We start from the raw sequence: 15,739 nt of genomic DNA on the forward strand, positions 1-15,739 counted from the left end.
CTACAATAAAAATTTTTTAATTAAGAATAAACTCAGAAAATAAAGACTCTTCCACTAGAAATTTTAAAACTCTCACAATCCTGGGAAAGATTAAAAAATAAACCAAAACCACAAAACCCTTACTAACATGACAAAGAAATTATCAGACATTTGCCAGGTGTGGTGGCTCAAGCCTGTAATTACAACACTTTGGGAGGTCGAGGTGGGCAGACTGCTTGAGCTCGGGAGTTCAAGACCAGCCTGGGGAACATGGTGAAACCCCATCTCTACAAAAGATACAAAAATTAGCCGGGCGTGATAACACGTGCTTGTAGTCCCAGCTACTTAGGAGGCTAAGGCGGGAAGATTGCTACAGACAAGGAAGTCAAGGCTGCAGTGAGTTTTCATCATGCCACTGTACTCCACTGGGTGAGAGAACAAGATCCTATCTCTAAAATAAAATAAAAAAGAACTAGGCTTGGCTTAGGAAAAGAGCAGAAATAAAAAATTAAACTAAAAGTTCATGGGAGGAGAAAAAATTAAATAGCTATCACATTTTAAAAAATCAGTTCTCAACTTCTTGGCTAAGATTAAGTGCAAAAAAATACCCACACAAAAAAAAAAGAGAGAGAGAAGAAACTTCAAGTATTTTAATAAATGGATATTGTACTCAAAGGGAGAGAAAAATTTAAATGTACCAATTTTCACATAGGAAGTGAAAAAGATATTAACCCAAACTCAAAGCACTACAATCCAAATAATTCCGTAGGGGAATTCCTCAAAAACCTAAAAAAGCAGATAATTCCAATGTTTTTATTAAAACTGCTCTGGCCGGGCACAGTGGCTCACCCTGTAATCCCAACACTTTGGGAAATCAAGGCAGGAGGATTGCTTGAGCCTAAGAGTTCAAGACCAGCCTGGTCAAACATATTGAGAGGCACTACCTCCACAAAATATTCTAAAATTAGCTGAGTGTGGTGGCACATGCCTGAAGTCCCAGCTACTTGGGAGGCTGAGGCGGGCGGATCACCTGAGCCCAGGAGTTCAAGGCTGTAGTGAGCTATAACTGTGTCACTGCACTCCAGCCTGGGTAACAGAGCAAGACCCTGTCTTAAAACAACAACAACGACAACACCACCAACGACAAAAAAACAGCTCTAGAACGTATTTTTTTAAACCAAGTTCTTTTTATAACACTGATGAAAACAGTATAACAGAGTGTACCACTGATGAAAAAGTTTCCAAAGATTTATAAAATATCAAGATTATTTATAAACATCAATGCAAAAATCCTTTTTAAAAGCTAGAAAAAAAACTGGGCAGTACATTTTTTAAAATAATATATTAAGACAAAGTAGGGCTTATTCCAGGAATGAAAGAATGATTCAACATCAGGAAATATTTTCATATAATTCGTGAGATAAACAGATCTAAACAGAAAAAAAAAAAATAGTAGATGAAAAGCCATTTGACCAAACTGAACACTCATTCGTGGTTAAAAATAAAATCACTGAGTGAAATAGAACCAAACGCATACTTGTTTCATCTGATAAAACAGATCTCAGAATTAAAGGCAGCATATCGTACTCTGAAGAAACACCAGAAGCATTCCCACTCAAATAAGGAAACAAGAATCCACATAACTACTGCCACAATCTAAAATCGTATTTGTGTACAATCAAATTAGTCAAAAGTTAATGTATGAAAAATCCAATAAGTAAAAATATCACTATTTACACTTAATATGAATACCTAAAAAAAGAATTGCAAAATTATTACAAGCAATAACAAAATGAAGTAAGAGAGCTCGATAAATAAGATTAGTATGCCAAAATTATCAGCTTTCAAGTTTAAAACCTAACCGTGTATAAAAGGCATCTTATCCTAGAGTCCTATGGCTAACATCCTATTTAATAGTTAAAACCAAATTTTGCTTCCCCATAGATGAGGAAGAAGACAAGGCTGCTCACTCTCACTGCTTCCATACAACATTAAACAATAGATTCTAGCCAGTGCAGAACAATAATATAATATTATTATTAAAATAATATATTTTAAAACAATATACTAAGACAAAGTAGGGTTTATCCCAGGAATGACAGAATGATTCAACATCTTGAATTTTATTCAAGGCAGGAGAATAAAATTAAAAGCATCCAAGTTGGAAAGGGAAAAGTAGCACCTTTCTCACTGATATTATTGTCTGTGTAATAATTTTGATGAAATTCACAAAAAATTATTACTGTAATAATTGAGTTTAGCAAGACTGTAAGATAAAACATCAATATACAAAAATCAACATACTCCTTTGGGGAAAATAGTCAGTATATTTCTTCTTTATACTACTAATAGTCAGAAATGGAAATTTTTCAAAGACTTTTATGACAACATCAAAAAGTATGAAATAAATCTGAAAAAAGATGAGCAAAATCTCATGCTTAAAACTACAAAAATTGCTGAGAGACAGTAAAGAAGACCTACATAAAAGAAAATATATGCCAGGTTGATGAACTAGAAAACTCAGCATTGTTTATGTTAGTTCTTCCCCAAAGTTGACCTATATTTTCATTACAATTCCAACCAAACTCCCAGCAGACTTTTTTGTAGAAATTGACAGCTAATTATAAAATTCACATAAAAATGCAAAGGTCTAGAATAGCCAAAACAACTTAGAAAAGAACAACAAAGTTAAAACATTTATACTATTGGATTTCAAGATTCACAACAACCAAAAATAATCAAAGCAGTATGGTACTTGAGTAAAGACAGACAAATAGATCAAGGGAACTGAACAGACAGTCTAGAAACAGAACCAGACATATACAACTAACTTCATTTTTTATAAACGTGCAAAAGGAATTCAATGAGAAAAGGACAGTCTCTTCAATTGGTACAGAAACAACTGAATATCTATATGCAAAAAAAAAAAAAAAAACCATGTCAACAGACTAAAAAGAACCCAAATGTCTATGACTATGATGTTAGCTAAGTTATGGTATACTGATACAACGAAAATCTGTACAACTGTTAAAAAAAAAATGAAGATGATCTAACTTCTGTGTACCAATACTGGAGTGAAGAGACTTAAGACATACTGTCAAGTTTTTTAAAAAAAAGAAAAAGAAAAAAAGAAAAGGATAGAACAGTATATTAAAAAGTCACCATACTGGTCATGGTGTCTCATGCCTGTAATCACAACACTTTGGGAGGCCAAGGCAGGCAGATCGCTGGAGCTCAGGAATTTGAGACCAGCCTGGTTAATACAGCAAGATCCCATCACTACAAAAAATTAAAAAATTAGCTAGGAATGGTGGTTCAGGTCTATAGTTCCAGCTACTCAGGAGGCTGAGTTGGGAGGATTGTTTCAGTCTGGGAGGTCAAGGATGCAGTGAGCAATGATCGCACCACTGCACTCCAGCCTGGATGACAGAGCAAGACTTTGTTTCGAAAAAAGGAAAAAAAAATCATCCCTATATGGAGGTAGTAAGAATATAAATAAATGCATTTATTTATTCATAAAGAAATTCTGGATGGATACACTAAAAGCTAACAGCAATGGTTACTGACAAGGTGATAAATGGATGGAGAGCTTTCAGAGAAACTTTTTACTGCATGTTTTTAGAGTTTTGTTAGTCATATGTAATCTACTCAAATAATTCTTTTTGAATTGGCCTTCAAACTGGAAATGTAAATAGAATCACAATTTGAAAAACAACTTGTTATTACTCTTTTGGATGTTGTATTCTGACTGTATATTAAAGTTAAAAACTGAACAATTATCCCTTCATTGTGTTTAACAGATCAAATTAAACAAAACAAAGAGTTATAGAACTATATTAATAAATTCCTAAAATCAGAATCATCTTTGAGATTTTAAAGATACACAGATATGAAATTCTATTATTTTTCTACAAAATGAGTATGCATGTTTTATAGTTGTAAATTTTGTTTAAAACTTCATAAAAGCTACCATTCCTAAAATAAATGATCTATACTTCCCTGAAAATGCTATAAGGTTCATAAGATCACTATTTTACCATCCCATTAGCAAAGATAAAAATCTCCACAGCAATAACCTTTCAATTGTAGTTATTATCCTATAACTGGTGTTACTAAGATCTTACATTTTATACCAATTCTGCTACAAAACGTGTCTTCCTTTGGTATTCTACAACCAAAACTACTTCAGTAAGAGACATTAAGGACAAAATACAATAATAAGAACTGAAAGTGAGGAGAGGAGACTATTTAAAATTCTAAAAATTAGAATTGCTTTTATTCTTTATTTATTTATTTTGAGACAGGGTCCCACCCTGCCACCCAGGCTGAAGTACAGTGGCGCGATCGTGGCTCACTGTAGCCTCAACCTCCCAGGCTCAAGCAATCTTTCCACCTCTGCCTCCTGAGTAGCTGGAACTGCAAGCATGTGCCACCATGTCCGGCTAATTTTTTTGTATTTTTTGTAGAGACAGGGTTTTGCCATGTTGCCCAGGTTGGTCTCGAACTCTTGGGCACAAGCGATCCAAGTGCCTTGGCCTTCCAAAGTGCTGGGATTACACGTGTGAACCACCACGCCTAGCTAGAATTGCTTTTAAAAAAGAAATATCCTATGATTTTAAGGAATTACATAAGCTAAGTATAAAGAAAAACACAGTAAGATCACTGTCTTTCTAGTGAAAAACTACATAAAAAGTTGTTCCACATAATTGCTTCAAATCCCTAAAAAACAGTTCTGATGTTACACATTAGAAAATATTTCTAGGCAGTACTGATTTGAATAATGAAATTATACTATCTAAACACATTTTCTTAAATGCTGAACTCTGAATTATGACAGCACAACCTGTCAAACTCATTTTTCAAAAACGAACACAAACCAAAGCAATTTGGCTTTTGCTCAATTTTTATACTGTATTTACAATTTAGAAAATATTCTCATAAGAGAACATAGTTCCAGTTAATAGATTTCCACCATGGACACAGCAGATGTTAAATATTAACTTTATCTTTACCCAACCTATTGGACAGGGCACACTAGTACACAGGCTCTTGTAGGTACCCCCTTAATATCCTGCTGCAAAAACTGACACAAAAGGCAAGCAGTGAACAGTTGGGAAGATCACAGTAGCAGTGGTCAACCAAAATTCCCATGCCGAGCAGGTGTTACATAAAATTGTAATAAAAGTAGGATGATTACTCTGTATTTGTTGAATGAAAAAGATAGCCACTCAATAGTGCTAGGATTACTTACAGCTAATGTCATATCCAAAGACTAATACCAAACTAAGCGGGCTAGAGTAGGAGCAGGTGAAGAGTTTAAAACATGATTGCATATGTTGCTATATTTTTGCACAATTCTATCATAACCACCCTCCTCCCAAAAAATATAAATTATTTGGGTACTATTCCCTGGGCTGAATATAAACAGACCACGGTTCTTCGTGGCCACCAATTTTTCAAATGCCGTAAACCAGGCATATAAAACACTGGTTTGAAAGTAAAATCCCAGCAACTTCTTGGATGCCACATGCAATTTTCATGTAAAAGTTCTCATAACCCAGTATCAAAGCTGAACTATAAATTCAACTCACAATAGAGAAATATAAAAAAGAGCAAATGACTCCCAAGGTTTCTGAATCTGTGAAGTTACAAACCTGATTCTGGAATATGACAAATTTCACAAAAGGTATAACATTCCTTCAGGCTTCTTAAGAAATAGCCGGCTGGCCTTCTTGTGAATGCCAAATGTGCCTCCTTATCCTTTCTAAAACTTGTAAAACATTTCAAATGTTTATCAGTATACAATCAAGCATGGGACCATGTGGTATGCAGGCTCAAAATACATTTATATTCTGATAAGGACAGCAGAGCTTTATGACTGCCAACTAACATATCTACGAATTAGAACCACCAATCAGGTTTGCTAAGAAAGTTAACCACTACCAAAAGCAAGAATGTCTCACAAATATTCAAAACTGCGGAGAAATTACAAAACAGGGAAGAAAGGAAAACAGAAAGTCAGAGAAGAAAAACAAATTAAAAGGTGAGTTCAATAAATCAGACATCCTAACACATAACAGGCAAACAGAACACACTGTATAATTTATATACAAAGAAATAAGAATCTCACCAAAAGCACAAATGAGAAATGGAGGAAAGTCTCAGGAAATAGTCAATACGCACTTTACATGTCATGTCTTAAAAAAGCAGATATACCAAGGTACAATTGCTTTTAAACACTGGATCTGGTAAATATCCCATTGAAAACAAACTATGCAGCAGCAGTAACAGTAGTACCAGTAATAATAGTAGTCATATTAGTGATACTAAAAATAATAAGAAAACAAAGAAAAAAAAGAGAATGAAAAGGAAAATGGAGAAGATGAGGCATAAACAGAATTAGTATGTTCATGTGAGAACACAGGGCATGAAGAAGAGACAGTGAATAAAAGAAACTGGATGCTAAATAGACTATGCAAACAGAAGACAATTCCCTGAAGGAATGAAAGAGTAAAAATAGACCATCTAAATGTAATCATCAGACAAAATCATAGCAATATTAGAACATAATATAAAAATATTTTAGAGATGAAGGGCTTCCTAAGCAAGACAGAAAACCAGAAGATGCAAGAAATATATTGCCAAATTTAACTACATAAAAATGAACTTTTTGGCCAGGGATGGTGGCTCACACCTGTAATCCCAGCACTTTGGGAGGCTAAGGCAGGCTGATCACTTGAGCCCAGGAGTTCGAGACCAGCCTGGGCAAAACAGGGAAACCTGGTCTCTAAAAAAACACCAAAAAATTAGCTGGGCATGGTAGTATGCACCTGTAGTTGCAGCTACTCGGTAGGCTGAGGTGGGAGGATCACTTGACCCCAGCAGGTCAAGGCTGTGGTGAGCCAAGATGGCACCATTGCACTCCAGCCTGAGCAAGAGTGAGACCCTGCCTCAAAAAAAAAAAAAAAAAAAACTCATACTCACCTTCCCATTACAATACAGTGCCTTGCCTACAGATCAAAAAAAAAAAAAAAAAAAAAAAAAAGATGCTGGCAATGGGAAAATGAGCTGTCTCATCAGCTGGAGACAAAATTGCTTTATTTGGAAAGGAATTTGGCAGTAGTTACTAACATTACTCATAATCTTTAAACCAAAAATTCTACTTACCCTGAAGAAATATCCACCCATAGAAACAAAAACGTTCACTGAAACAGTGCTGGTAATAGCAAAGGACTAGAAGCAATCTAAAAACCCATCAATTATAACATAATGTATAGTACATCTTTACTATCATTACCATGCAGCACTTAACAAATAACATGGCAAATCTCTATGCACTGACATGGAAATATCTCCAAGCCATACTGTTAAGTGAAAAAACAAAACAAAACAAAAAGAAGCAACATCCTGGAATATGTAGTATGATTCTTTTTTTTTTTTTTGAGACGGAGTCTTGCTCTGTCGCCCAGTCTGGAGTGCAGTGGCACAATCTTGGCTCACTGCAACCTCCACCTTCTGAGTTCAAGCGATTCTCCTGCCTCAGCCTCCCGAGTAGCTGGGACTACAGACAGGTGCCACCATACGTGGCTAATTTTTCTATTTTTAGTAGAGACGGGGTTTCACCATATTGGCCAGGCTGGTCTTGAGTTCCCGACCTTGTGATCTGCTTGCCTCAGCCTCCCAAAGTGCTAGGATTACAGGTATGAGCCACCGCACCTGGCCTTAGTATATGATTCATTTTAAGTGGAAACAACAAAAATACTAAAAGAAAACCCTCAATGTATGTGTGTGCGTACATATATATATATCTATATATATATGTATATAGATAGATATAAATGTATATTTTTAATAAGAGTATGTACCAAACACTGTACCTTCAGGATGTGTAGGAGCAGGCCTAATGATTTTCATTCAATACAGTTCTATGTTGTTTATAGCTTCTTAAAAAACACAGTATGACCAATGACCATGAAACAAAAACTATTATGAGAAAAACGGAAACAACCTAGTTTAAGGTGCCACCATTGAGAATCTTACTCAAGAGAAAAAGCCTAGGAATAGGAGTTGTACCATGTTTGGCCAAAACAGTGCTATACCCAATTCGAGTATTTTCTGACAGAGTTAAGACAACTGGGCAGCAAAATGTCATTCATATTCATCTTGTAAGCTGAATTATGAGACATTATAAGCACTAATTTTTTAAAAAGTAAATTTTACCTTTCTTGAAGTACAGATGTCAAAAAATGGCTTATTTCTGACACTAAATGGTTCCTGTGTTTTGTCAATAAGCCCAGTCTTCATTTTTTCGTGTCGAGGATTTATAATTTCTCGTTCTATACACTGCAGACGAACATTAAAATCACAATCTCCAACGGGCTGTGACTGAATTAAATAAAGAATTAGTTAAATTTCACACTAACAACTATTTTATCAGCATAATTATCAAGGCTGCCACAATGTACATAATAGTCTGTGTAAACAGCATCCTCTGGAGTTACCCAGCACACAGCCTGCACAAACATATATACCAACCCTAATAATTAGTTTGACTAACAATAGAACTGTCTCAACACACAAAGAGACTTATTTTTAAATACAACTGTATAAAACAGTATGAGAAAGTGGCACAATTGTACTGTAAGTTGATCCAAATATTTCACACCTAGGCTGGGTGTGGTGGCTCATAGTTGTAGTCCCAGTACTTTGGAAGGCTGAGGTGGGAGGATCACGTGAGTCCAGGAGTTTGATGCTAGCCTGGGCAACATAGCAAGACTACCACCCCCAAATTTTAAAAAATAAAAAATTAGCAATTTCACATCTGAATTAGAGTATTAATATACTCACTATTTATAGGTATAGAATCACTTAAAAATAGAAAAAATATATATACTCACTAGTCTTTTTTTATTATGTATATAAATTAGTTAAAACTCTTTAACAGTAATCTATTACAGTATAAAAACTAAAATCCACAGAATTCAGAAAAGTACAAGCGAGTAACACACCAAAATAAGTAGCACAGTTACCTACAATGTTTTTTGTTGTTTAAAGTGCTAATGCTATACATATCAGCAAGTAGAATATATATATCAAATACACCCTCAACTCTGGAAGCTAACACAGAAGTTGTTTACATAATATGTTCAAAGTTATACAGTTATAAAGAAATAGTTCTCTTACGCAAATACACTTTCCCTTGAGTGTTCTTAAAGTATATATGGTTTGAACTGTGAAACAGAAAGAACATGAACACTTTTGTATGAATTGAGGGTAAGTCTCATTCTATCCATATGGCATACACAAACTCACTTACAACACATTATCTGGTTGACAGTAATCATCCAGATTAGTAATTACTGCTTCAAAGGCACATAAGCTACTCTTCTTTTTTACTTTGCAACTGGACACACCTTACATACATTTTCCTCCACCTTTACTGTCTTTTTCCTCTTCTCCAATGTATATTCTCCAACCTAACTTTACTCAACCTAATGTTTACATGGGGTGGTAGCACTTGCTTCAGGAGTAAACATTAAATATACCTTGGGGATGTCTTTTTCTCAACTTTAGAAGGATGAAAATTTTGATATTTGGCAAAGAATAAGGAGTGAGACAAAGTGAGTGAGAGGTATGAGGTAGCACACGTTCTCTTTACATAAAGGCATACAACTGTCTGTAAAGGATATTTATTGGGGAAATGCTAGTAAATAACCATACAGTCCATGTGTCATCTCTTCTATGCAATCAACATCATCAACAAGGTTGAAAAATCTAAAATGTTAGGCTTGTTTATTAGATTTATTAAAAGAATTCAGACACCTATAAAATTGAAGTAGAATAAACAAGTCCTCTTTTTTGTTCTAAAAAAAAAAAAAGTCTAACAACTGTTAAAACATATGTAAATGTCTAAATTGCCTCCTAGAAGCTTTCTATCTTTATACATAAATTCATCAAACAACAAGAATAGACTGAAAGCAAGTTCACCCTCAAATCCACAATGCCTATGGGCAAAGTTAAGCTCTCAACAGATAGGTGTTGAATCAATGAGAAGAGACTACAGGAAACACTCAATAATTATTGACTAGCTTGACTCCCTGTTTTCAGTTCTTACTCCCTTCAAAACACTATCCATGCTGCCACTAGTTATCTTTCAAAATAGTAAAAGTATGTTCATATCATTACTATAATGAAAACCCTTTAACAATGCCTTATTACATCAAGAACTAAAAACGCCTCGTTCAAGTAATCTGGCCCTCTACTTAACAATCCATTCTCAGTTTTTGCTATGTCCCACGCCTTACCATCCATCAAGTATACTAACAGGCTGGGTGCAGTTGGCTCACACCTGTAATCCCAGCACTTTGGGAGGCTAAAGCGGGCAGATCACTTGAGGCCAGAAGTTTGTGACCAGCCTGGCCATCATGGCAAAACCCCATGTATTTGTACTTTTGTACTAAAAATACAAAAATTAGCTGGGCGTGGTGGCACACGCCTGTGGTCCCAGCTACGCAGGAGGCTGAGGCACAAGAATTGTTTGAACACAGGAGGCAGAGGTTGCTGTGAGCTGAGATCATGCCACTGCACTCCAGCCTGGGCGACAGAGGAAGACTGTCTCAAAAAAAAAAAAAATGTATGCTAACAAACCATCTAACGCTCCTGACCTCCATGACTCAATCCTTCAAAACTAATTTGTGTCACTTTCTTGGTCTGCAATTCCATGCTTCAGTGACTCAACTATACCCAGGGAAGTTGAAATACTCTCACCTCCCTAATACCACTATATCTTTTATATACCTTTGTTATGTTTATGATTTTAAAATTATAATTATTTCTTTACATTTCTATTTCATCCATAATAGTCCGCAAATTTGCTTTAATTTTATATCCAATCTAAACACATATCCTAACAAATACATTTAAAAATGCATACTTTTTAAAAATGTGTATACATATACAACTGTAAAATATTATAAAATATTACATTTTTAATGAAAATGTTATAAAACAGACAAAATAAAATAATATATTAAATTTCTTTTTAAAGTTCTCCTATGTTCTTCCCAAATTCCAATGAAACACTGTGCAAATGGCCTTATTTGGAAGCCAGTACACTAGCATGTGAATTCTTTAAAGTCAAGAAATTATGTCTCATTCATCTTTGTATACCCAGTACATATGTACTTGACATATAAAAGATGATCAATGCTGAGAGTCAGAGGGTGAAAAAAAAAAAAGATGGTTGATGAAATTCTTTCTGGACAAGTTAATAAACTAAGGGACTGAAAGGATTTTAAATATTATTTCAAAAAAATTATTTTTCTAACAGTGGCCCTGATTTGGTGATACAAAATAAATAATGTTGTTAATCATCCATAAAGGCTCCATAGTAAATTAAAGAATTAAATATATGATATTTTCAATTATAAATGCATCCCAATATCAGAAATGTAAAAATATATGTGGCTTAAAATCACGAAATATGGTAATAGGCACACAATAAATATGTACTGAATAAACAATTATTGACCTAAAGACAAAAAGTATAACAATCATTTTTAGAATAAAATATAATTTCTTAAAACAAGAAGTACAATATTTGGGAAAGTCTGATGAGACTGATTTCATTAAAATTTAAAACTTCTGTGCATCAATAAACACTGATTTGGAAAACATATTGTCACACATATAACCAGGAAAGTACTAGAATCCAGAAAAGATAATTGATTCCTACATATTAAAAAGAAAAAACAAGACAGAAAACCAAATAGAACAAACTTGCAATTAAGTTATAAAAGAAAAATACAAACAAATAAAAATAAACCTCAGAAATATGTTCAACTTCATTGGTAATCAGGAAAAAAAAATAGACAACCAAATAAAAAAAAAAAACAGAAGATTGTATTATAAGATTATACAAACTTGCAATTAAATCATACAAATTCCAAATAAGTAAAAAAAAAATAAGAAGAAGAAATATGTTAAACCTTGTTAGTAATCAAGGAAAAGCAAATTAAAACAGGATGGTATCATTTCACACACATCAAATTGGCGATAATATAAATGTCTGATAAAACCCACTGTGGCAAACTGAAACAATTACTTCTGAGAGAAATTTAGCAATGTAGATAATATAGCTGAAGCTGCTGATTTAATCACAATCTCCATGATATAATATATATGACAGAACAGAGTTTTTAAAAACACTTCCCAGGTAATTACATTCCAAGAATGAGAACAACTGTCCTAGCGAAATTTTCACGTGTGCACAAGAAAAAAACATATAAAATTGTTCAATACAGTAGTAATATAAAAGCAAAAAATGGACACCAAAATGTTCATCAAAAGGAAAAAGGATAAATTCTGTATATTTATACAATGTAACACTCAATGGTAATTAAAGTGTATGAACTAAATCTAGACGTATTAGTACAAATAAATCTCAACATTATCTTGTTGAGCAAAGGTCAGCAAAGGTACAGTACAATAACATATATATAACACTAGAAACCTTGCAAAAGAATATCATATATATTTTATGGATACACACACAGTAAAAGTATCTGAAGCATTCATGGGAACAATAAACACCAAATTTAGGATAGAGGTTGATTCTGGGCAAGAGATTTGAGAATAGGAGAGAGGTGTAACTAAGAAACTTCTATTGGATTCGTACTGAATCACATCTTATTAAAAAGAAAACGGACCAAAAGTATGAAGTTTTAACAAATCGAGGTGGTCAGGACATGAGTATTCCTTATATTATTTTTTAGGCTCTTATATATGGTGAAATTTTTCATATTTTTAAAAAGTATTAGAAAACTGCTATCTAAGAGAGAGTACTCAGCTAAGAAGAGAGAGTAAGCCCAGACTGAACATGTATTAAAGCAGAGCTCAGTGTCAAGAGTTAAAGGAGATAGAACTTCCCTATTCACAAAGAAATAAAGCCACTCCCCCCACCCCTTATATCTAGTTACAGGCCAAGGAATGTTATTCCAAGATCTGTGATAAGATTAAGCCAATTCTCGAAAGCATTACTTTTGAGGAATATAGTAGTCAATCAGAACAAAATAAAACTTGGTGTTTTTTGGCCCTAAGGCTCTTAAATTTGAAGCTCTGTGTTTTAAATACAGAAATTCAATCAAAAAATAAGACGTGTGCATTAAAAATTTGCAGGAAAAAAATGCCTTTTAATAACCTGAATTAATACTGTAATTTATTACCCACTGAACAGCTCATAATAAGTTTCTCTTTTGTTTTGTTGCTATTTTGGTGACAGAAATAAACTCATGAGATTTACAAGAAAAAAAATCAAGTACAGGATAATTGAAACGAAGAAATTTTCATTTTATGAAATGCTGTCTTATTTTATCAGAGTTAAGCCATTATTCTTTACTCACTTGCAAGTTAAAGAAACCTAAAACAAAGAAATGTGTGAAAATTAACAATAAGAGAAAGAAAAGGAGATATAAAAGGATTAACAAAAAGATACCCAGTGAGTAACCTGAGTCACAAATTTTCTTTCCTACTATCTCTAAGGCAGTACCCAAAGACTATTTGTCAAAAATACATCCATTATTTCAGTAATAACTTTTATTTTATATATTATAGGTACTTACATTGAATTTAATTATGTCATATATCAAATATCTAGGAACAGCCTGTCCATTTACTCTGTCAATAATCATCTCCTTGAAAGAGAAAAGAAGATAAGTTTCTTCATACTTTAATATAATTTTTTAAATTTGACTGAAATATAGCATACACACTGTAAGCACATAAACCATAAATATACAACTTGATGAAATTTCAAAGTGAACACACTTGTACCCAGATCATATAAACTGCTAGCTCCCCCCATCCCCATCATGCATTTATTCTATACTGAAATAGAATCACCCGACAATATCTCATCATATTTTTCATATTTGAATTTCTATGCTACATTTGGCTTTATGCTTGAATTACTAAGCAACAATCAAGGGTAGGGAGACTACAAATTTTAAATTCTAAAAGTCAGGATCTTTTTAAAAAATATTTTTGTTTAATCATTAATGCTTTAAATTTTGTTATGCGCCAATTACTTTAATCATAAAATCTATGACAATAAATGGCACCCCCATTATAGATTGAATTCCCAAGTGAGCCAAGTGGCCTTTCTTGGTTTCATGCCACTTTACTAGGCTTTGATCAAAGGGAATAGGGCAAAAGAGTATGAACAGATCACTGTAAATCTACCATAGCCATTAAAAAGTTAAAAAAAAAAAAAAATCTGGCCGGGCGCGGTGGCTCACGCCTGTAATCCCAGCACTTTGGGAGGCCGAGGCGGGCGGATCACAAGGTCAGGAGATCGAAACCACGGTGAAACCCCGTCTCTACTGAAAATACAAAAAAAAATTAGCCAGGCGCGGTGGCGGGCGCCTGTAGTCCCAGCTACTCAGGAGGCTGAGGCAGGAGAATGGCGTGAACCCGGGAGGCGGAGCTTGCAGTGAGCCGAGATCGCGCCACTGCACTCCAGCCTGGGCGACAGAGGGAGGCTCCGTCTCCAAAAAAAAAAAAAAAAAAAAAAACACTGCAGTCTGACAGAACAAGATAAGGACATTAAAGGATGACTACAGGTGTAAAATCCAGTATTACATAAAATTTTTAATTATTAATACGTTTTTTACCTAAAATTATTTTTCTTTCCTCATATTCTTACTAGGAAACCAGGTAGGTTTTCTTGCTATCTAATTTTATAACAGAAATTCCATGTAAAACCATCTAAAATTACAAAAAAAAAAACACTGATTTAGGAAAAATATATTTTGTTGTTGTAACAAAGCATTACCTAAGCCTACATAGAAGGAGTGTAATTATTTCTACTCAAAGAATAAGAGAAAGTTTGATAGTAAGGTACATGACCATTAGCTGCATCCTGAAAGATGCAGAGTATATTTTCCAGCAGGATAGTGGATAGGCCAAATGGTATAACAAAGGCATGAAAAAAGATGGCTTGGGGTAAATTGTCCAAAGCTGAGTATTTGTGATTAGCAATCACAATCAAAGACGAGACTGAAGACACAGGCATGCTTCAGATATAAAGAATAGTATATTGAATAGTTTGGCTTTTTTGCTATGAGTAATAGGGAACCAATGAAGGGTTTTCAAAACCCATGGACCTTCAATGCTCATCTCTGTAACTTATTCCTTGAAATCTTTCATATAAGGCCCCGTTGGTTCTAACCATCATAGTTCATATAGGTGATGAAATGTTCTGGAATTAGATAGTGGTATTGATTATATGACCTTGTGAAAAGACTAAAAACCACTGGATTGAACATCTTAAAATAGTGAATTTCATAGTATGTAAATTGTACCTCAACTTAAAAAAAAAAAAAAAAAAACAGAACTAAATTAAAAAAAAGAAATCCTGAAAGCAGTTCTTCAGATTGAAGAGGAGTAACAAAACCCCAGATACACAACATATATTAAATGTCAACTATATACATATTAGTTATACATGTTACATAGTTATTAGCACAACAAAGTTACTAAAAGGATATTTCCTTTTAACATCAAATTATAAAATGTCATCTCTTCTTGATTGTTAATTTTCTCTACTTTAAATTTACAGACTTTCTAAAATTTCAGTAATACGCATCCAGTGTTTTATAAAAAATTAATAGTTGAAAAAGACATGGAATTTTTCCAAAATTCTTGATATTAACTTTAATGATTGACCACTATATTCTTATCTTAGTCTCAATATTAAATTGAT

At 33.8% G+C, this 15,739-nt stretch overlaps 1 protein-coding gene across 4 annotated transcripts in view; it reads right to left on the reverse strand.

The window, feature by feature from the left end:
* RNGTT (RNA guanylyltransferase and 5'-phosphatase) overlaps positions 1-15,739 on the reverse strand; it is a 340,094-nt gene that overhangs the window by 208,238 nt on the left and 116,117 nt on the right. For all 4 annotated transcript variants that reach the window (XM_025383641.1, XM_025383640.1, XM_025383643.1 and 1 more), the window contains 2 exons: positions 13,599-13,670; positions 8,200-8,364 (listed from right to left, as the gene is read on the reverse strand). In XM_025383641.1, coding sequence (XP_025239426.1) covers positions 8,200-8,364; positions 13,599-13,670 — 237 coding nt within the window. The remainder of the gene's footprint in view (positions 1-8,199; positions 8,365-13,598; positions 13,671-15,739) is intronic.

The sequence above is a fragment of the Theropithecus gelada genome, chromosome 4, assembly GCF_003255815.1.
Source record: "Theropithecus gelada isolate Dixy chromosome 4, Tgel_1.0, whole genome shotgun sequence".
In the NCBI taxonomy this organism is placed as follows: Eukaryota; Metazoa; Chordata; class Mammalia; order Primates; family Cercopithecidae; genus Theropithecus; species Theropithecus gelada.